Source organism: Camponotus vicinus, unplaced genomic scaffold, assembly GCF_025532165.1.
Source record: "Camponotus vicinus isolate PSW18456_S1 unplaced genomic scaffold, iyCamVici1.0 SCAF_5, whole genome shotgun sequence".
In the NCBI taxonomy this organism is placed as follows: domain Eukaryota; kingdom Metazoa; phylum Arthropoda; class Insecta; order Hymenoptera; family Formicidae; genus Camponotus; species Camponotus vicinus.
Genome location: NW_028141977.1, coordinates 20,644,453 through 20,669,135, shown reverse-complemented (window position 1 = coordinate 20,669,135; position 24,683 = coordinate 20,644,453). Strand labels below are relative to the sequence as shown.

Genomic DNA, 24,683 nt, shown 5'->3' with positions numbered 1-24,683 from the left:
TGTCTGTGACAAATGCTTACAATCTTTGGCTTAAAAGGTGGTTGCACCTCACGGTTCTCTATTTTCAGCCAGTCAATACGACGGAAGAACGCGTGGCTCCGCACGTCATCCTCCCCGCGCGATCCGCATCCTAATCTCTTGCTCGGATTCTTTGTGAGGAACTGTAACAAATTTCGTGCGAATTAAAAATTCATAGCCACATGAATGAATAAAAAAATAAATTTTATTTAATATCGAAATGAAAAGTTACACAGTTTAAAGGAGATTATTCAGAACATATTTAAATAAGTCTAAAACTCTATTTAAACTTATTTAAATTCCAGGAAGCTATTGAGGTAATACTGGGATATAGAAGGCATGCTTACCGCTTTACAAACTTCTTTAGCTTCTTTGGATAAACTCTTCGGATAACTGACATTATGGTCCGTAATCGCGGAGAAAAGTTCGTCCTCGTCCTCGCCATCGAACGGTGGCTGACCCACTAGCATCTCGTAGAGCAATACACCGTAAGCCCACCAATCCACGGATTTGCCATAAGGTTGATATAAGATAATCTGCGCAGGAATAAAAAAACAACATAATTCTGATAGGTAAGATCGTTTCAAAATTTCAGCTCAATTTTATCGGATATCCTGGATTATATACAGCTAAAATATACGATATTATTTCTCTTGCAAAATTCAGAGTGGATTTTTGCAGTAAAAATTACGAGATGTTTATAATTTTCAAAAATAAAATATTAATTATCGAAAATTAAGCTTCCTTGAAGAAGAGTAATATTTTACTTGTAATAAAATTGATTTTGACAAAATTTTAATTTGAGATTTAGTGTATAAACCTTACCAAGGTAGAGAAAATTAAAGTTAAAATAAAATTATAAGAAATATATACCTCTCGCCATATTTGTGCTAAAGAAAAATTGATTTTGAAATTTACAATGTGTGTGTGTATCATTCGTTAATATTTCAAGATAATTACAAGTTATTACAAGTTCTGTTGAAACATTTACCTCCGGCGCTATGTAATCGGGCGTGCCGCAAAAGGTCTTGGTAGTTTTATCGCCAGTGATGCCTTCCTTGCACATGCCAAAGTCGGCGATCTTTATGTGGCCGTCCTGATCCAGTAGAACGTTATCGAGCTTGAGATCGCGGTAGACGATGCCGCGTGCGTGCAAGTAGAACAAACCGATCGCTATCTCAGACGAGTAGAATCTGCGAATGTGGAGAGAGACGCGTAAATCGACGCGAGGGAGATATACTCGTCGAGATGAGTCTAAAAATTACGAGAACAAGATTTGTGCGAAATTCGATGGAAACGTGCCATGGACACGGAGATAAAATAATCGAGGTTTTGCAACGGATACAGTCGAGATTAACGAGCAAAACGTATCGCGAAAGGTCACGACGAAAATGATGACGACGACGAAACAACGATACAAACGCGCGCAAACATCCGTCTCGACGAGACGCATCTCTCGGATACAATCGGTTTTCATTTCGTATTCGAAATGCGTTGAGAAAGTTCGACAACGTGAATCGCTCTCGAGTTGTCGCGTCGTCGTCATCGTCTCTCACGGCGCTTTAATAGAGTTAAGGATATCGATCCGCAAGTTAAAGCGGAGCATGTTCACGGACGTTAAAATACTCACACTGCCACCGGCTCTTTAAATTTGCCACACTGCTGTATTTGGTACATCAGATCGCCGCCGTTCACGTATTCCATTACGAAGTATAGACGATCCTGAGATGGAAAGCAGAAAGCGGATCTTTGTAAGCGCGAGCAAGTGTTTCAGTTAATCTTTCATCATTTCGCCCGCATACAAGAAAGCTTATGTGCTTTTCGCTCAATGCTCCCCTCTTTGTGAAAATTTAATAGAAAACTTAATAAGCCGATTATACCATTCTGATAACGTTTGAATCAAATTTTTAAAACGCGAATAAACGAGAGCTTAGTTACTTTTTTATACATTTCAGTTGGATTTTGCTGTACAACAGAATTTTTTTACTTTCTGTTTTAGAATTTTATGTATTCAAAATATTTTAATATTTATTTTGAAATTTACACTACGTCATACAAATAAAAACCCTAGATTACGAGATAAAAATGAATAAACTTTGTACATGTACATATTTATCTAATTAAAAACTAAATAATAAATTTTCTGTTAATTCATATTTCATTTATATTCTTTAAAATTTATAATCTAAATAAAAAAAAATTATCCTGTAATCCAGATTAGCCAAAAAGTATTTTCGTACCATTGTCTGAAAGCAAGAATGTAATTGCACGAGGAAAGGCGGTTTAGTCGAGAGCGCGAGTACACGTTTCTCAACCATCGTGCATTCCACATCGTCATCCTGGATAATGATGTCCTTCTTCAAGATTTTGATAGCGTACAATTCGTCGGTTCCCTTTCTCTCCGCCAGCAAGACCTTGAATTCATTATCGATCCCGAAATTGAGATGCAGTCGAATTCGAGGTATAATCATCTCTCGAGATCGTCAAAACTCACCTTGCCAAAGCTGCCTTTGCCGAGTACCATTAAGAAATTAAAGTCGCTAGCTCGTATCAAATCGCTCTTGCCCATATTGTGCGGCACGTCCTTATCTTGGGCCGCATGTGTCTTCTTTGTCACCGAAGTTTTCTAGATAAAATTCGTGAAATATATCCGCGTACGAATCATACTGTAGATATCTAGGCAATTATTTTATTCGAAATACGAAATAAAAGATAAATATAACATTTCGATTTTAGTAAGTTATTTTGAAGTCACTTTGTTATATTTATCAAAATAACAATTTCACAATTTGAAGTAGATATTTCAAAAGGACTCTTCATTAATTTTTCACTTCAAATCGTAAAATAATAAATATTTATATTAAAATTCTGCTTTTATATTTTGAACATAAATTGCAACATTTGTCAAGTAAATAAATACCCGCATTTTGGTTTTAAGCTCGGCGAGGTCGACGCCTTCCTCAGGAACAGGTACATTGTAGAACTCACCCTCCTCTTGAGTGAGGAGCTTGAACCAACCACTCGCGGGCGCTTTGATAAGCTCCGATATGCCAAAAGATAGAGATCCCATAAAATCATTTCTGGACGTTCGATCCCAATCCCATACTTCGATCAACAGCCGCCTATCTTTATCCTCGGGTTTCAGGTCGCTAATAGTAAAAGCCAGATTGCTAAACGCTGCTTTATCTCACAAGAATAGCGATTTTCAATTTCAAAGATGTGCTCTTCCTATTTGAACGATCAATCCTTTGATATGTCTTAAGATGAAAAAATTGAGAAGATAAAACATTTGATTTATTTCAAAAATCGATTAACATGTTATTATATAATTTATTAAACAATGTTGATAAGTAAAATGTCAATATATAATTCCTTGTTAGAAAAAATTAAAATTTTCAAAAAACTAAAATTTTATAAAGTAAAAAAAAACACTTAAAATCTCTTGCACATAATTTGATGTTTCGTATAATTTGGGAAATATTTTACATCAAGATCAAATCATCAAATTCACTTTAGCCGAAATTACAGAGTTTGTGTACCTAAGTAGTTGATTTAACAAATGAACGGTGTATTATTTTCAGCTATTTAATACTCGTGAAACTCACACAGTTGGAAGGAAACATCTCGAATCGCTTTATCATTAAAAAGAAAACACATCCGCATCTTAAAATTTTCAAGAATAAATATTTAAATGTTTGTCATAAATCAAACTCGACAAGCAAGCGAAGCAACTTACAAGACGAGTGTCTCATTCCATTCTGGATTTAAGCACGCCTTGATTGTCTTTGTTTTCTTCTTTACGTTGTCCGAGTCCGGGATTAGCTTCAGCTTAACATAAGGATCCGATAGCCCGTTCGGATCCATCGGAATAAGATTTCGTCCTTCACGCACTGCGAACGAACAAATCAAATTCTTTCGGAGAGAATTTATAGAGGAAAGATACACAATAAGTTCCGGAGCATACATTTATCGGAAAACGAATTTCGCATAGGATGTTTCGAAAAATATGTTAGCATCGATATTGTTACAAACGAAAAATTTTTCGCGTATTAAAAACAATCTAGAAAATAGTGCGTCATTATCAGTGTTAGTCATAAACTTTAAAATACATGTATTATCAATTTTTTCTACTACCAATCACATGTATTTATGTATTTTTTATATATCAATTTAATTCATCATATGATTCAAAACTACTGAAAATTAGACGAGACTTGTAGAATCTTCTCCTTGCACACAATCTCTCTTCTTTTTTAACATTAAATGGTATTAAAACACTCGTCAATCTTTCTTATATTGCAGAGAAATTGATTATATAATTTATATTCTACATTTAATATATATGTCTGACATTTTATAATAATTAATAAATACTTTATTAGCTAGAGAAATGAAATGTGACTAAGAAAAATTTAATTACGTGGAGAAAAGTCGCGCTTTGTTTCGCGCGAAGAAACCTCTAATAGGTTTTATCGATAACTTTGATTAAACCTCGAGGACGGTGTAATATCCTGGTACATTCGGGCGCTACCGCGAATGAGTTTGAAGAAACCTAATTTTCGAGATAATCGACAGGTGATAAGAGCCTCGAGGGAATCGACACGCCGTTTTCCCGCAATGCTTGTCGAGAGCCACTTACAGTTAGATGAAAATATTGCGATACGCGGCAAGATGTTATCGCAGCGGGTGCCGCAAATATTTTCTAAATTTATTAAGGGATTTCTCTCTCGCCTATATAAATGATAATCCTATATTAAAGATAAATTTTATTCTCTTTCACGACCAGAGTAAATATGATAGAGGACGCGAGAATAGATATTTGTAGAGACACCATAACAATAAAGGAGTAAACACACGGATTCAATTGAAAAATATTATTATTATACCTTTGTAAAGGAAGACCTCTATGACTAATAGAAAAAAAAACAACACGTAATATGTCGGAAAACTCGACGTTTGTTTTCGGCAACATTGCCGGCGCTGTTGTTTATACGCAGTCACCTTGCTCAGTCATTCGCGATTCGAGACTCGAGCGAAAAGGTAGTCACATAAGTCGCTCCGTTTTGAAATGATTACTATATACATCATATTATTTCTCGAGACGAACGTAACGAAGTATTACAAGATCACATCAAACACGAACATTTCCTTTATATACAATCATTACAATTAACGATTATCAATTTACGCGATCGATTAATTTTTGCAATTATTGCGTCTTAATAAACCATTAATTCGATTCCTATCACACGATATCAGAATAACCGATGTTATTATTGAATTTTTCGGTCTTTAATTGGAGTTAAAATGTTATAATGAATCGATTCCAAGTCGAGTTGTTTAATTAATAAACAAAGTCACATTTAATTATATATATTTCAATACTTATTAGCACAGCATAGTAAAAATTCAGCATTTGTATATCAATAATTTTCACTAAAGCGTGTATTTTACGTGATTTATTCGCAATCGAGATTTATCATGCAAATAGGCAAATAGTCGGTATGTATTTTCGGAGAGATATTGTACCCGCGGATATTTATTTTCAATTTTATCTCGTTTATTTGCATTTACACTTACGTTAGAATACAAGATAGTAATCATTTCGAAAAAAACATATACTATTTAGCGACAGATATCGTGTCGCAGTGAGTGACATGCGTAATTTGGCGTAATTTTCTAGCGCTAAGCGAATCGTAGTCTTGCGCGAGCAAAGTTTTCGCGTTTTTCCTCCATCGCAATTTAATAAAGTGCGCGTCGCGTGCAATTAATGTCGTGAGTATCGTGCAAAGTGCCGCGCGATTGTTCCATTGTACGTAATTAGTGCAAGCGCGATCATAACTAATCGTCTTTTCGCGAGTGTAAGTGCCAAAGAAGCATCAAAGGATGGACAAGAGAGATAGCAAAGGCCCGGAAAAGCATCGTGCAACGGCGAAGTAACCCTAGGGGGTAAGCAATTTTCTCACAACTTACTTAATTATTTATTCCTTATATATTAATTGCTCATTTATTTTTATAATCAACAATAATTAAATTATTATATTAAATTATTGTTTTCTTTAATCTTGAGATATCTATAATGATATGATGTAAGAAAAAAAGATCTTTGTGTTTATTTTTATAAAAAAATTTCTTATATATAATTTATATTAATATGCATAATCATTATTATATATATTAAAAATTAAAATGATTGTTTAAAAAATTAACAATTAATAGGAATATTATAAATAATTATAATTCTCGTAAATCGACTGCAGAGAGAAATAGATTATAAGAAAAATTTATATATAAATAAATATTTAATCTTGAAATATAACCGTTCTCGTCGATTCATCGTGCAGACACATGCAAGCTTGGTCAGCTCACAAAACAAAGCTCATTATTATCAGTGTATTATTGATAATTTACTCGAGTTTTTGGTATTTTATTACAAAACAGAATATCAATTACAAGGTATACAAACCGCTTGAAATTTATACAAAATTTAAATTCGCAGATATATAATAATAAGAAACGTATGTTACGATATTATATTATATTTCACATAATGAGTCAATTTTTTAATTTACATCTATTCATATTTATCCATAATAATTTATTATAATTGACTTTATACGACTTGAAACCAAATAAAATGATAACATTCAATATATCCAATTAAGATATCTCAAGCTAAACAAATATTAAAATGCAAAAAACGAATTCCTTAAAAAGAGTTAAAATACATATTTTCACAATTAAAAACGTAATGCTGCGACAGAAAATTATCACCCTAAAACTATTACTTAATAACTGCTTGTTAGTTAGCGAATTTCTGCAATCTGAGCCTGAGAACAGAGACCTTTAAGATACCTTTAATGCAAAATGATTCACGAAGGTGACAAATATAATAATGTATTACGATTCAGACACGTGCAATCTATGAAATGTAATATTATTGTGCATTTAAGACAAGTTAAGCCGAGGCCACTCATAGCAGCATCAGCCTCGATAAACTGATCTGATGAGAATCATGGAAAATTTAATGCACTTTAGCCGCGGCGAATTTAGAGGATGTGGCGAATATATATATACGTCAGGAGCGACTGCGAATAATTACGCTCTCAGGTTGTAATGATATTCAGAATCATTTCGTCCTTGCAGTAATAACACCTTATAACGTCTACAGTTATCGTGCTCGATTATAAATGATATGACCGATAAGAATTCTGACACCATAGTGTTATACCATTCGTATTTATCCGAAACGATCGACCTCGAAAGCAAGGATGACGATAACATTGCTCTGTTTTATTAAATCGTAGAATGAAGAAAAGAGAAGGGCCCTAATTAATTTTAATAAACGAATAACATTCGTAAGTCTAGCTGATAAAGAGTCATTAACAAACTATAATATTAATATCGCGCCATTTATGAATATTTCTTCTCTGCTCTTCCTTTATCTCTAATTTGAACGTTTGTTAGAAATTCGTTGAATTCGTTGAATTGTAGCAATCGATGAATAAATCCTAGTTAATCGATTTGCTCACAACGGTCTTTCGTTAAAAAGGAAATAACGATGCTTTTCCATCGTTCGAAACCTCGCTGTGAAAATTACATCATCGCAATCATGACACAGATTCGACAGGAAACGGCATTTTGACGAGTACTTACTGTGCAAAATTTAAATCGGAATTTTTTTTCGCGGTATGATTGAATTGTGAGAATTCACAAAAGTTAATTGAATTAAAAGTCTTATATTGCATATAAAACGCAATTTTATATTGTATATAAAACGCAAGGTCGTAACACACACTATGAGATTATGGTTATTTTTTCAATATTATTTAACTGCCATGAAAAATGTAAAGAGCAGGTTGAATATGTTTAATCATTTAATGAGAAATACTGGTATAAATGGATAAAAATGAGATTTTGATGTACATTAGTTTTCATACATGATTTATTTTTTTTTATGTTCTTTTATAGTAAAAAAAATATATCTTATATCATCAAAAGACATATAATTTATATCGCCATAAAATACTGTTATAAATTACTATAATATTGTTATAAATTGTTGTAATAAATAAATAATCGCAGGAGCAAAATATATTCCGTCATCAAATCGTATAATATTATGTAATAATAATATAAGACAACTCTCTCTTAGGATATATAGTAATAATTACGCTCTCAGGTAGTAAACCACTTTAATCTAAGAACTTGATTGGAAGAGAACGAGAAACTGAATAATTCATTAACAATAATTGTATAAATAAAATATAACTTAAAAAAACATATCAAAGATCGTGATAGCGTTCTGCTTCGAGTATCTGATATAATAATACATAAGTAATAGTACATAACTGATGATTGTGAGATTAAAATATCGAAAAGCGCGAGAATTTTTAAGAAGTTGATTTTCGAGGCAAAAACGTTGGAAAAAAGAAGTGTCGAAATCAGTATCAATATAAATTGATGAACTTACCCTCTATGGTGAGTTTGCCACCGGAACACGTGATGTGCAGGTGTATACGACCACGTCTTTCGGTGTGATCGCATCCGCATAGATTCGGCACGCTCTCCTCGCACCTCTTGTGTACGTTCATGTCGCATGCTACGTCATTAGATCATTATCGATTATATCAGCATCGACTATGATTAATCTTTCTTTTTCTCTTTATCGCGATCAGATCGACCCTTCGTGCAATTAATTTTAGACGAAACCGCAGCTGTCATTCGCGCCTCGAATTATGGACGGAAGGGAGAGGGAGTAGGTTCGTTCGCGGTTTTTTAAATATTCCTAAATCAGCATCCGATGTCTTAAAACTTAAATGATTCTCGAATACAGCTGCGGTCACGCGCTGGAGATGCTATATACGCGTGGAAGATAAACTGACTCAGGAATATAAATGAGACATTTATTACGAAAGTAGTTTATCTTGAAAGTACGCTTCAAACGTAACTACATGCAAAATATATATGTATATATATTTTTTTATGTTAAATAAATTAATATCTGAATAAAGAAAAATGTTCACCAGAAAAAATGATTTGACGCAATAAAAATGCACCAATTAAAATGTGCGTGTATATTTTTTAATATTTACAATATATAAATATATAAAACATATTTCGAGATATTTTTAACATCACTTTCAAAATAAACTGCCGAAATATATTGTTACGGAAACTGAATACCGAAAAAATTCGCGTTTCAAAATATGGAAAAAATGTTCACTTTTGTTTCATGCTGATGAAAATGTAATATGTATTATATAAAACGTGTTGCGAGAACACCAACGTGAAACGGCGAGTGAATGGGATCATAGAGCGAATCGAATTTAAAACTTGCAACCCGAAGGAAGGACTCTAATGAGGGAGTATATATAAGAATAACTGCTTTTTGTCGATCTAAAGAGAGCTAATGGAGCAAAAATTGTTGCGATAAATCTAGGTAAATGAGCCTTTAAAAATGTCGATTCGCTCTTCAATTCTTAAAATTGTTAATCGATATTAATAATTCAACAGTAAAATAAAATCATTTAAAACGCATTGTATTTTACAAAAATTAAGAAACTATCTCTACAACATAGGATCTCATTTGTAATGATGTGTATTCCCACGCGTACATATGTTAAAATTTTTTTGACTATCTAGTGCGTAAACATATGTAAAAGTAATGAGAGGTTCGATGCACAAATAATGATAGATAGTGACGTGTGTAATTGTGTACAAATACATGTCGACAAAAAGCTAAATTGCGAGTAACACGAATGATAATCACGCCAGTGATCAACATACAGTGTGCAATCAGGGATTCGCATGTCCGTTAAGGGAAGATATTATACGATTATTTGAATTTACGCGCTGATAGGTGGGCGCTATAAATCTACGGACGTAATAGATATATAACGTTTACGTGCATGCACGGCAAACATTGTTTGTGTGTATATACATATGTACAGGGAACTCGTATATCTCGCGAGTCAGTGCATGTAATCTAAATAAATACATACAGTGAAATTCTTAATTTATACATGGACTTTTGTTATATCCCTACATAATCCTTAAAGTATCAAGTACTCAAAATACTAAGCCACGTATACAAATCCTTCAACCATAAATAAAACGTTGACACAATCACATAAAACTTTATCATTCGCTTAAGCGTATTTTATCCTTTTACAAAGTGTTTTAATTCAATATTTAATTATATATATCATAGTATTTGAGAGAAATTAAAAGTTACAACAGAATTCAAAATTATACTTTCTTTGGAAAGGACCCCGCGGAATCCTTATGAAAAATGGCTTTCGGTCAAATGTTTCGAAACTTTGCAAAAAGATAGTTCTTAACATGTAGATTAAAAGTGTCCATGGGCATAAAGCTCTAAAAATTCGAGATTTTCAGCTACAGCCATCCAAAGTGGTAGATTTTTGAAGGAGTTTGAACCAATAAGGTTGATTTTTGGGCCAGAGCTTCGCACTTTTATGATTGCATATTTGTATAGTTGCGGTCGAAAGCTTTCCAAAACACCCTATGAAAAGCTTTTTACGTTGGGGAAAGTGAAAGTTATAAGTCCTCAAAGTTTAAGAAACATAGGCATGTAGGAAGCATGAGAATTATCAAGACTGATTTATGATTTTTTGTGCTAAATAGACTGCCTTAATTGTGTGTGTGTGTGTGTGTGTGTGTGTGTGTGACAGATTGAAAATATATACATGTATTTGTTATTTTATTCTCCTCTTTTTAAATACAGGCTTGAAACTGTCAATGGCAGAGTTACTTTTTTTGTTGTTTTTTTGCTTTTTTTGCTTTTTTTGTTTCTACAAAACTTTTGTATTTACTACTTTTTTGTAAAACCTCACCCAACTAACAGATAAGCTACCGTTGCCGAACTTCGGAATATGCTGCAGAAATTAAAAAATCTACCACTTTGGATGGCTGTAGCTGAAAATCTCGAATTTTTAGAGCTTCATGCCCATGGACACTTTTAATCTACATGTTGAGAACTATCTTTTTGCAAAGTTTCGAAACATTTGACCGAAAGCCATTTTCCATAAGGATTCCGCGGGGTCCTTTTCCCTGCAAAGAACTTGATCGAGAAAATTGTCATTAAAATTAAAATCGAAAAAAATTCCCTTTAAAATAGAAATAAATTTAATTAATAATTAAATTCAGTTAGATATTATTCTAACGAGGATTTCGCTGTATGTGTAGCCGCAGGAAACCGTAGTTTTACATATAAATACATATACAGGGTGTTTCTTAATAAGTGCGAAAAATTTTAGGAGATGATTCTTTGTCGAAAATTAAGGGGGCTTTTTCATATAAATAAATACTCCTACATCCCTTCCTGTGGAGTTCACTCCTCCAAAAATGGGGGTAAAAATTAGGTTTTTATTTTTTTCTCAAATTTGGAACAAGTGAAAGAAATGAAATTAGGTGGATATTTTCTAGTAAAAAGGTTATTTATTAATATTTTTTTCAGCCTCCCGTATTGTAAGGATGAAACTAGCAAATCAATTTTTTATTAGAACTATTTTATTAGAACTCCTATTCAATTTTATTATAACTATTTTATTATAACTCCTATTCAATTTTTTATTAGAACTTTTTAATGTTTATATGAAAAACCCCCCTTAATTTTCGGCAAAGAATCATCTCCTAAAATTTGTCGCACTTATTAAGAAACACCCTGTATATGTAAAATTAATCAACACCGTATAATTATGATATTTTCTCGTTGAAACAAGGATAACGATGCGTTAAATCGTACATCATATATAATCTATACATATGTATAATACACTGATGTAGAGATGCGTATGATAGTGCATCGGTGGATGTTCAACACTCGACGAGATAGATATGACGCGGGGTTAGAATACGCCGGTATGAATAAGCGGCGGGTGAATAGGCGAAGAATGGAGAATGGTATATTAAAATACGTTTCTGCTCGCGCGCTTTGTCGTCGAACATGGGTACGAGACGGTCGTCCATACGACAGAGAGAACGAGAAGAGGAGAGCTAGATGCAACAACAATACAGTACAGTTGTGATAACACAATTAAAAATGTATCAAGGCCGAAAGTAAAGTATACCTACGTAAGACCAGTCGTATTAATATTCTGCATTAGCGCTGCGTACAAAGCGCGTTATTATGTGTATCTCGAATAATGTATACACGTGTTGATTCAAATCACGAACTGATACAGTCGATTGGTTTCTCTTTCAATTCACCGATCGTACGGATGAGGTTTCGTATTTAGTAAGAAAGCAAGCAAGACACTCGGTATACATATCTGTGCCACTCTTGCCGTTTTGCAAAAATCTACCCTTCACGAGATACCGTTAATACCCGGTACACGATCTTCTGTGTCGGTTAGCGTATAATTGCGCATCTTGTCGCCCAGAAACTCTTTTAAGAAGTTCGCGAGAGAAGAGACGATGGTGAGATTTAGCTTCGAATGTGGGGTAGCGACTCTTCGTATCGAGGAAGACGTGGAATGCTTCTTTTGGGTGCAACAGGAGGATAATTACGCTATCTAAATCCCGTGTAAAACCCGCGACGAGGACATCGGAGCGCGAAAAGTAAACCACACTCGAATCAAGGATTAAGTGAGATCTCTTGCGAATGAGGAAATTATAATAGAATTTCGTATTTTTTTTTTGGGACATTCTTCAATTTGAATCGATATGTCTTTTATTATTCCGATCGATATTGAAAGTGGCTTAATTTTGATAAGCTCGCATTTTCCTGCCATAGAGATTAGCAGAATTAATCTCTGTACTTATTCGCGGTAATTGGTGTATTCGTAGCAGGTAAAATTAAATTCGGCGAAATCGCATCTGCTTCAATATCCGCGATTGGAAAAATCTCAATTGGAAACGTTTCTGGATGTAAAATATTATACATTTAAAATTATTATTTATATTTACTCTATTTTATTACTATAAGTATTAACTAAAAATTATATATAGGCAAAAATATTTTATATTCATGAAAGTAATAAATTGAATTTTTTCGTAAATTAGAATCAAAGAGCTTTAACCGAATCCTGTTAAAAAGAGCGAGGAATCTGAATAATTTCTCGAGTTTTTAAACAGTTTAATGAAAAAATGTTATATATCATTTTTACCAATTAAAAGATATAATTTTATTTTCGTGTGCATTAAAAATATGTAATTTCTATCAAAACAATATATATATATATACAATATATTTTTTCTATAATATTATAAGAGTCATTTGCGTCTTTTTGTCCCTTGAATGGTGTCTGTTAATAAATTTAATGACATAAAAATAATTGACAATATTCGTTGAACTTCCACGCTCGTATTCCATAATTAAATATCTGTGATTAAAAAAATCGACCATTCCAATAAATTACGCTTTATATGTATATCCACATATGGAGTTTTCCATTTATTACAAAAACATGGGTCTACACTTTTATCCCAAATTACCATTGATATAACAGCGATATTTATACGCGTATAAAGTTGTTTGCTTAACGTTTATCCATTTTGTTTAAAAAAAGCCATAAAATCGCAATTTCTGGATGGTTGTAGCGACTTTATCCATCGGCAAATGTAATCAACCGACTGTGAAAGAAACATGTCTTTTTCCAAGAGAACTTGGAGATACGAGTATTATCGTCTTGAGACCCCAACTAAATAATGTCGCATTCGTTTCGTGGAATTATTTGACATTCGATGATCATAAAAGCGCGAAAACCATCGTAAACGCGAAAATGAAAAACATAATAGGAAAATAAAAAACGACGCGAGTGGCACTATCGTGTATAACCGGTGGTTATTATCCTGGGAGGAATCTCTTCGCTTCATAAAATCTCTTAGAAAAGAAAATTGTGCTCCTAAATATATATAAAAAATTCCTTAATACACAACTTTGTCATAATATTTGTTTGGCCAAAAATTCAATAAAGTGAGATAAATGGAAAGCAATCATTCGAATGCATTTTTTAAGATCTTGCAAGTTTTTCATAACGTTTTTTTATCGAGAACACGTTCGAATAATTGATGATATCGTACGATTCTTGACGAATTTTTCAAATTTAGAGTGCTAAGATGTGTTGCATAATTTTACGTTGGCTCCTCCCAGGAATCGGTGACCGGAAGTTGTCGGGTTCGTAAGCTCATGTATAATCCACGCTTCGAGGCGTTCGTCCACTCGGACAAAATGTCTGGCGAAGCGAAATATTCTCGGATACACGATCCTGAATCTACTCAAAACAGATGCGCGCGCGACTACTGGAGATACGGAGTTTCGAGTCACCTTATGTGTGCATTTCCGAGATGCTCTCTCGGGATTTCACAAACGACGAAGAAAATCCATGGAACATTTGTTATTCCTAAGGTCGATACCGCCCCATCTGGGTTCAGCCCGACATCTATTTCTGTCTGATATCCCGGTGCTAACATTTGATCAGTTTGCTTGACACGTTTTCATAGTAAATTTGTCGCGTTTCTAATAAAAAAAATGTATAATGAACTTCTTCTTATAAGATATTTAATTAATTTGTAGTTATTTAGATACTGTTTGAAAATAAATGTCGATGAATAATCTATTTTCAAAATGTCTTTACTACTTTCGAGAAAATGTTTCGACAAAAATCGAAAAAAAATAATACTGTTTTTAAAAAGTTTTAATTTATTATCACATCACTGTGTTAAGTGAATTCAAGAGTGATTGCCTTAAAATTAAAAAATACTTGAATTAATTTTATTTATTTAAATAATAAAAATTTGTGTGTGTATTTATCTCTCATTTTAAATACATTACAAATAAAAATTTCACATACATTTGTGCTAACAGCGTGGCATAATTAAATCAAGTTTTGACTCTTTAATAAATGTTACGCTAATAACCGATAGTTCAATGTTACTGGAAATAAAAACATCCTTTTTAAAACAAACAATTTTTTTATTATTATTATTTATTTTTTATTATTGAACTATGCTCTAAATTAGCCGCAATAACTTTAAGGCGATTTAATGCATCGTGAGATAAAAACTACAAAAAAATAAAGAACTTAAATTGCCTAGCACTTTTGTATACCTGTTGTTCACGAGTGCACGCGGCCTCGTAATCTGAAAAGCCTGTAACTGGGTCTCCGAATAAGCGCGCGAAACGAGCGCAACGATGAAGCGCGATATCGATATGTTAGCTATTAATAGCGGTATAACGAATTACTTGTTTGAACTGTCGATGGATTTTCGATATTCTTTTTTATCGGTTTATTTCTCACTTTGCTCTTGTAATGATACATATATCATCCATTAAAATGTTTTAATGAAACTGTAACATAATCGTTTTTTTTCCACCGCGAAAAGTCATTGTCAGTAACACAAAACCGCCTTTACTGCTTCATAATATTCATGAATTGTATACAGTTTAACAAAAAAAAAATGCAAGAATAAAAATAATCATTCCTTGTAATTTTTGCAATTCTGGACTTCAAAATGTTCTATGAAATTTATAATTTTGAGAAATTTTTAAAAATTTATATTTTTGTAAAGATAAATAATATTGTTTTCACATTTTTTTATTATATTACTACGGTATGTGAAGAGCTGAATTCTCTTTCTTTTTCTTAAGAAATAATTTTTTTTAACTTTTTATCGCATTAGATCGAGCTCATTATCATATTTATATTACGTCGGTGAGAAAATAGCTTATCTAATATTCCATAATCAAATCGAATGTCCAAAATTTTGACATCGGCCGTCAGATCGATCACTCTACCGGGACAGAGGCATTCAGCCGACCCAGATGGGAAACGCATTCCTGTGGAACCACGAAGGTGATTGGTGGTGGTGATGGTGATGGTGGTGATAATGATAGGTCGGGATTGATGTGTCGAGATATCTGAGATCGTTTGATGGATTTGGCGACGTGTTGTTGACGCGCGCAACGCGGGCTTAACTTTCCCGACTTATTGTTAGCTTTTCGAACTCTACCTGAACACTTGAGTCCCTGATGGGCGAGCCCGTGAAGCATCGAGCCGCAGTGGTCGCAGAAGGCCGGCGTCAGGAACGTGAACATATCCCATTTGTGCTTTTGGCTCGCCTGGGAACAAGAAAGACCCGGGAAAGCCCGGTCCTTCATTTGCAATCTAATCTCGCATGATCGAAGATCGAGACGGACGGTAACGTTGATATTCCGAAAAGATCGGAGGGGAATTGAGTTCCAGAGGAAAAAGCATTAAGTTCTGTCGCCCTTCTCCCTTTTTCTTTATTTCTTTCATTTTCTTTCCGCACTAAACCCAAAAGCTGAAGTGAGATAGAAGCAACAAGAGAGGAAATATATATATATGTGCACGTAGACCACATGATGATGAACGTAAAGGATAAGGTGGCGCGCACGATCACGATGAGACGTCGTTGATGAGAGTGTATTGCACAGGTGCAATTTGAACTCCTGTTACAGAGTCTGTTTCGTTGTGAGTATCTATATAAATGTCGACCTACATCTAGATATGTTTGTGCAAAGTTTTTAACCAGAAACATAAAATAATTTTTGTTTCGTTTTTCGTCGAACTAAGATCTGCAAAGTTTATAATTGGACAAACTGAAAGAGAGAAGTTTCGCTTTATTGCGAAATTAAACAGACTCCTAGCAATGGCGTAAAATAAATTTCCGTGTTTTGTGGTGTAGAGGATAGATCTTTTAATTAATTCGCAATTCCAATGAAGTAATTGTTATAGATACGACAATCTCTCATGAATAAAGACTGAAAGTAACTTCAGGTACAATCTCAGAAAATATTCTACAGTTATATTCTTGAATGTATTAGAATTGAACACCCAAGATAACTGAAAATAATTCTATTTTCTAAATCGAATATATTGTGAATGCAAATGATTTCAATTCACCTTTCCGATGCACGAAGAAAAGTGCGGGTTCGTGACAGAGTACGCGAGGTGAAGATTCAAAACAGTACAATAACACACAATAGCACACAAAAATCCCCTAACGAGATGTCACTTGTAAAGTCTTGAAAGGTTGCGCTGCAGTTCGAGATTGCACACGACGGTCGATTGGAAATTTACGGTCGTTACTATGAATATTTTCCTTCGCATAAAAGACTATAAAAATCTGTTTCACGAGACTTGAACGTGGGCAGAGTATCATCAGTTATTATCGAGTCGAGTATGGTCAATAGTGGCGTTATTCTTAGACCTGACGTAGGAAAGGCTTTCACTCAAAGTGCTCAAAAGAACGTCAGCGGAAAAATGCATTGCTAACTGCGCGAATATCTGTCGGTGATAAAATCTATAAAATCTTGATCAATTACCCACGATTCTATTACATCTCGCGATATCAAAACTAAAGAAAAGAAGAGAAGAAAAAAGAAAAAAGAAAGAAAGACAGAGAAAAGCGCCAGACTTTTAAAATAATTTTTATCGAGAATGAGATTACTTACACATGACTCTCTGTGATTCTCGAAGAGTACCCACTATTCACAAAACGATCGATAACTTAAATAAATAAATTTAAATTAAATAACACTTTGCTTATTTTTTTTTCTTTTCAAAAAAGCAAATGTAAATTATTATTTTTTGATTCCACCACCGAATGAGTTTTTCTATAATTTCCCTTTTAAAGCGGAAATGGTACGAAGAGTAGAAATACTATCGAAGACACAAACATTCTTGTAAGCTGTCAAACTAAATTCCTCAAAGTAATACCTGCAAGATTTAATTGAATAACACCTGTTCGAATCTTGTAGCAGAGAGTCTCTCCCTTTTTCGCGATGCTCAAAGAATCCTTGCGCAAAGCTAGGCTTCCTTCTCTCTAGGCTTTTCTTCCGAACTCAACCATCTAATTAATTTCCAGACCAATCTTTTAGACCCTTTTCCTTTTCCCCTCTTCCACTTCACATCTTAAGCGTCAGGTCGTCTTTGCAAAGACAACCTCTCTTTATCAGTATTTTCCGTAAAAGACTAGACCTTTGTCATGGTTCTACGAGTGCATCTGACGCGAACACCTAGACGCAACTGCGTACCTTCCCTATAACTATACCTTTCATCCTTTTTTTCCCTTTGCTCGCGAATCCTGAACAGAGTCCGGTTCAAAAATAAAAACATGAAGAAGGTAGAATTTATATAATTCACATTATCTTTGTCATTATGTAATGCGATAAATTGGGATGCTCGATAGAATGGAGCATACATATGTTTCCACAAAATTAATGAAATAAAGGGACAGTTGGGGATAGCGTTTTAAAATTATAGACCGCAGAATTGGATGAATGGTAGTGCGATGTAAATAGCGAACGTACACGCTACAACTGCTTTCTAACTTCATTAGGAACTTTGCGCTCTTTAATCGACCTCACCCGCGTAAAGTTAAAGTTGCATGAATCATACATTTTCAAATCTGGCAAACAAAATGTGTATAATATCAATCTGTATAATATCAAAAGTAATGATATTTTCTCGAATAATAAAGTTTTCTCTCGCGTACAGTATTTTTATCGAATATCTAATTTTCACGCATACTCTTGTGCTTATTTTTACATTCATTATTTTCATATTTATAATCATTTATAAATAATTTATTATGTAAATCTGATAAAAAAATACAACAAATGTGCGTGTGTTCTGCGTCCATTTATTCTTTACAATACATTAGTTATGCAAAGAAATACAAGTATATTTGGTATGTTAGATATGAATCCCTTTTTACAAGACAAATTTACAAATCGATGTCGAAATTTTCGCGAGAGAAATGATTGTCAAGAGTCCAATCGTGAACGCGAGCACTTTTAGCGATCTCCAAAACCCCAATGAAAGAGAGCAAAAATATGGGACGTGAGCGCCCTTAAGAGAGACTTACAGGAAAGCCATTGTTCTCACCTTTCTCTCGAGGACGACAATAAGAGGGATAATACATATGGAACGTTACTAAGAATCTGGAAATCTAGCCAGCCAGAAATGAAGAAATTAAATGGTACAATGCGACTGTGCATGTTGGAACTGTGCCAATATCTATATTTTCGGCCCGTTTTCTTTCCTTTCCGTCTCTTTTTTCGACGGAAACAATGGATGATTATACCGACGGTTGAACGACCGAGCGTGCAAATTCGTTCTCACGCTTATGCTAATCCCAATCGGATCTAATCGAACCATCTATCGCGAAACGCGTTCTTTTAAGCGCGCGCGTCTCTTGACGGCCAAGTTAACTATGTCACCTTTATCGTTGCATCGATGGCGTGTGAAATTGCGGCTCGCGTGCCATTGATCGTCGCAAAAAGATTAGCGGAACGAGATGTCTTTACTCGACACGATGAAGAAATGATAAACGTATTCGAAGAATATAAAAGGAAATCGCGTAAAATAATTTGTATAGAGAAAAAATTAGAAATATACGCCATGACTGCCCATTACGATCTCTTTTGCATAAATTCTATTTTTGCTTTATATTACACGTGTAATTATCTCATCGCTTCTTTATATCTTTCGGATAAAAGAACCGTAAAATAGGAAGATTATCGATAGATTTTCGCTCTTAAATGAATAATAAATGAAAATTAAAAAGTTTTGCGCACGTCAATATGCCATTATATCTATTATTGTTAGTACGAGAGGAAAATATCGCGAGATATTTTTCACAAACGAGTAATAAATTGAATTCGCGAATGGTAGATTATCTTTTTAATGAGATAAACAAAGCTGAGCGTACGTTGCGAATTCTTGTTACAAACGATCGAGTTTGGAATTAAAGCGCCGATAAATCGCGGATAAAGAAATCGATGATTCACTGAGTTGAATTTAAACGAATATATTAGAAAAAGATACACAAAAATGTCGTAAACTGCAAGGAAACAAAGATCTCTGAAGAACGTGAACAAAAAGTAAGAAATTGTGAGACACACGTGAAATGGCTCTTAAAACAAACGCATACACAAAAAGGAGAAAGAGATAGACGACAAAAACGGAAGATTACGTCAATGATTCGTAGAAGTACATCGAAGAATCACATCGAGAAAATACAACGAGAATCACATCGAACAAATACAGCGAAAAAGTGGACGACTTTTGTGCGGTTGGAGTGCAACGGCAGAAACTTGTGATAACAGTGAAAAAGATATATAATCGTAAAAAAGGTCCAATATCAAAAGTCTACACACGCCTAAGAAAAACACAGAAAGGCAAGCATCACATCCTTTTTGATTCATAAAAATTTCAAAATATATCAAATATTATTTTCGATAATATTTATATAATTATTCAAAAGTAGAAATATATTGTAATTTTGAAATATTTTCTTAATCTTTTATAAATATAAAATATATATTGTAAAATATTATATTTTCTTAATATAAAATATTATATATGTGATATGTGTAAATTATTCGTAAAATCTGACTTGTAGTTACTTTCCTTCTTAGGCATATATAAAACTTTCCGCGTCCAACATATATACATTATACGCACACATACATACACACACGCACACAGATCATGAACAAATCACACAACAATTGCACAGATATTATTTACAAACGCAAATTTAATTGGGACATAATGTCGATAGAAAGAAACTGGTCGGATATTTTTTCGGTACCATAACTGTACAAGGATTATTTTTGTAGCTCCGTTAAAGTTGCGAGGGAGGATAGGAATGGACTTGACAAAGAAAAAATATAACTCATGTTCAGTGATGTTACATCAGTGGCTACATATGTGCTCTTGATATGTAGACCGGCTCGCGGACTAATTGTCAAAGCAAACTCGTTTTTTTCTTTTTTCTTTTTTTTTCTTTTTCTCCCCTTTTTTTCTGTGTCATCCAGAACAGTCGATTTTACCGGTCTAAATACTCAAAGGTGAGTTCATCCAATTATCGACAAAAGGCATTCTTTTGAAACGCCAACTTTTTGAACCGAGCACAATCGTCTCGAGTAAGTAATACGAATATTAAACTAAAATATATTAAAAGTGCAAAGAATTCTTTTATACTATACGGGCGATCTGAGAGAGCAACGAAAAAAATGATACGTAAAAGGGCTATATAAAATTGTTAAAGTGTACCCTCTTATGCAAAGGACAAGGAGAGAAAGAGCAAAAGTGAAAGAAAGAGATTATAGAAAAACGCAAAACTCGGTCGAAAATTTCTCTTCAGGATATCTTTCGCTCTTTCGTTTATTTCTGTTTTTGCCAAAAGTTTCATATTCATAGTTTGCGAGATATCCCTTCCTCGTTCTACATCTCCCTTTGCCCTTTCTTGTCGCAGGACGGTGCATCATTATACGCAAAATAACTATCCACACGTGACACACACAAAAACACACACGCGCACACATACGCAGCCACGTGTGAATTGCGTCCCAACTGACAGAAAGAGAGACGCGGAGTTAATGCGCACAAAAGCCAGCCGGCAGTGTGCAACATCGGTGCATATCCACGCCGAGGGATATAGCATATAATTAAAAGCGCCGCTAATCGCATTAGCAGATACGTCAGAACGCGCGTGGATAAGGAAGACGATCATCCACTATCGCGTTCATCCGCGATCCCTGTTAACGCGATTAATCGGAATTGCAATTTTCGCGCCATAACGGCGAACGAGAATACGGTGTGGAACAGTTCTAGCGTTATAGAATATTTACAACGAGTGTTATTTACAGACAGGAGAGAGAAAAAGAGAAAGATAGCCCAATATACAGGAATACAATACGAAGATAAAGCAACACCACGCTGGGCCAAGGAAAAACAGAAAGAAAGAAAAACGAGTGTATGTACATCGTGTACGAGCATGTGTCCGTATATACAGTGTGTTTCATCCCGCGTATGAACGCGTATAAGAGTGCGTGTTACTTGACAGTGAGCTGTGTTATTGTATCGCTCGACTTTTTTTTTTCACTCGTCATATGATACCTTGGCACTTCATGCCCTGGTGGATGACACCATAGAGAAGACTACCGCAGTGGTCACAGAAGGTGGGGCTGTTGTAGGTGTGTTGCTTGAAATGGTGCTTCGTCCGCGTGTCCTGCGTTATTACACCATTACACCGTGCACGTACACGCAGACTCTCGGGTCTGATGATAATGACAGTGATGCGGAAAAGGGTAAGATGGTTGGTAGGGATTGATCGGCCATAGATCGCTGGATTTCCCGGTCGAGTTAGGCACAACGCGATTTGTTCGGGCAACAACATTTGACCAGAATAAAATGTAAAATGGTAGCGAATGAAAAATTTCCGAAATCGGTGATTTGCTGAGTCTGCCGTTTCCGATAAAGTGGATGACGCCAAGTCTAACTGAAAGATTAATCTTTATCCGCGAATCTAAAGAGGTCAAAACGTTTTTTAGCAGAAAGATTTCTTCTACTTGTTTATGTCAATTATTTTGTTGCAAATTTATCTTGAATTTGATGTGCTTCTCTCGACTTATAATGAGCAAAGCGAAACACATTATATGACGTTTAAAAAGTAAATTGAAATTTCTCAAATTGTTATGCAACTAGTTACATCAAAATAAATTTTTATATAACAATATGTATGTATAATTTCATAAACAATATTGATAAAAATAATATTAGAAAGAAATAATTTATTTACTATTTGTAAATTTTAATTGTAAACGTGACATTCAATTTTTAATCTTGAAAATATATATAATATAGACACACAAATACTATAATATATTAATAAATATCTATCTCAAATGTATATTTAAATGTTTATACTTTTAGGATGATGAAATAAAAAAATGTATATTCAAATGTATATTCAAGTGTTTATACTTTTAGGATGATAAAATAAAAGTATTGGAAAACATGTATCAACAACACTGGATGTACTAAATTAAAAATTTAATAATAATGCTGGATATATTAATTAAAAATTTTTAAAGAGCGATCAAATTAAATCAAATATTTCAAGAAAAGAATAAAAATTAAGCATTGTCTCGAACTTACGCGTATATTTATTGCTGCGAGAATACTTAATGTGATTAGAATAAGAAATTTCCTTTGGGATCGAAAGGTTAAGAGTCGCAAGAATTTCTTTACTCAACTTTATTGAAATAAGTTGTAACTTAATTTCATAAGATAAAATAACGTCCTTTAAATTCGAAAATTTTAATCTTTTGCGAAATATCCATTACTCTCCCCTAAAGTTTGAAAATTTATCAATAGAAAGAAAATTTTCTGATATAATGTGTTCTTTCCGTGAAATAATATGTGTTATCTTGAAAATATTGAACGTCGCCAGTTCTTTAAAATTTAACGATTAAATGTGTTTCTTTAATGTTCTATTAATTATTATTACAAAAACGAATCGAATGTTGTGCTCGAGAATGGAATTTAAAGAGTGAATATTCTTCAAACTGTAAATCGCAACAGCGAGTCTCATCCGAAACAGGATCAAACAGCAGCTCGGCCAATGTTCCGGCAACTTTCCGAAACCACTGACAGTAGCAGCTGCTTCCGCTGCTGCTCCTTTCCGCTCGAGCGAAAACCGAAACAAGCTCCTAGGAAGTTCGCGGCCTAGGGTTTGGTGGTTGCTGCGAGTCCGTACAACGTGCATTAAGCTTTCCTGTCACCTCGGAAGCGACAAGTTCGGCTGGTGCGAAACTCGATTAATCCGATCCTCGGTAGCTTATTATTGTAGCGTAATCATCTTGTAATTACACGACTGGTCCGGCGATTTACAAACGGAGACAACATCGTCGTTCTTAGTCACTGAAGACCGAGAAGCAGTAAACAATCATCGTCAACAACGATATAGTTATGGTACTTGTACCGTAATCGTTTTATAGCGGAGAAATGTAGCCTCTCGCTTAGTTATATGAAATTAGAACACGGTCACAGAATCGTTTGTTTCTAATTGCTTCTTCCTCTAAGGAAAATAAAAAACAAAAAAAAAGAGATAAATTAGATGTGAATTTTGAAATGAAACAGCCGCTTAATAAATATATCATCATTTTTATGCAATTTTAATATATTTTAATATATTTTCTTTATTATCATAATGCAAAAATAATATATTTGCTAAAGTTTATAAACAGAAAAATGCTTCCCTTAGAATTTTCCAAGCTATACTCTTATCGGACAATGACTGAACGATACCAATTTGTTTGCTTCATCCAAATTATCGATCTCCATATTAATTAATTATTGGACTCCATATAATCACATAACAACAACTTCTGAAAAAATCAAATCTCTCCGTTAAATAAAAGTTTGATTTTGAAAGGTTCAAATGCGTGCATCACCGGATATTCACAAAATAATATCGCGAAATGTTGTTGCGCCAATACTATTCAAATTTGAAACTTAAGCTAACGTATAATACGAGAATGCTACATGATGCAGATTTTATATTTCGCCTTCGTTAAATGCGTGCCAGAAGAATAAAGAAGAAAAAAAGCTATCTGTACCCGCTCGTGTGCATTTTTTCTTTTTTGTCGCAGTCCGCGTCCAACAATGAAAAGCCATTATATGTGCTTTACGGGGAAATCCACGATCGCCGATATTCGCGCGGATCAATAGGCGCGGAAAGGATTACCTTTGAAGCGCAGAAGCACAGAGGGAAGGTGGGACGAGGAATCAGCGTCCAGGATCAAAGGAAAACAGCGGGGACTCTCGATTAATTCATCGAAAATTCCTCGAGATAAGTAAAATTTTTTTCCAAAGCGGAAAGCG

General features: G+C 34.1%; 1 protein-coding gene across 2 annotated transcripts in view; it reads right to left on the bottom strand.

The window, feature by feature from the left end:
• The window catches only part of Pkc53e (Protein C kinase 53E), a 60,849-nt gene that overhangs the window by 5,229 nt on the left and 30,937 nt on the right, over nucleotides 1–24,683 (bottom strand). Inside the window, exons 4-13 of one of the 2 annotated variants that reach the window (XM_083098981.1) lie at nucleotides 15,994–16,102; nucleotides 8,492–8,620; nucleotides 3,755–3,908; nucleotides 2,939–3,167; nucleotides 2,513–2,644; nucleotides 2,259–2,432; nucleotides 1,649–1,740; nucleotides 1,010–1,211; nucleotides 366–554; nucleotides 21–161 (exon numbers count right to left, since the gene is read on the bottom strand). In XM_083098981.1, coding sequence (XP_082955107.1) covers nucleotides 21–161; nucleotides 366–554; nucleotides 1,010–1,211; nucleotides 1,649–1,740; nucleotides 2,259–2,432; nucleotides 2,513–2,644; nucleotides 2,939–3,167; nucleotides 3,755–3,908; nucleotides 8,492–8,620; nucleotides 15,994–16,102 — 1,551 coding nt within the window. Of the gene's footprint in view, nucleotides 1–20; nucleotides 162–365; nucleotides 555–1,009; nucleotides 1,212–1,648; nucleotides 1,741–2,258; nucleotides 2,433–2,512; nucleotides 2,645–2,938; nucleotides 3,168–3,754; nucleotides 3,909–8,491; nucleotides 8,621–15,993; nucleotides 16,103–21,914; nucleotides 22,027–24,683 lie in introns of both variants that reach the window. The other variant, XM_083098980.1, reaches the window with a different exon arrangement.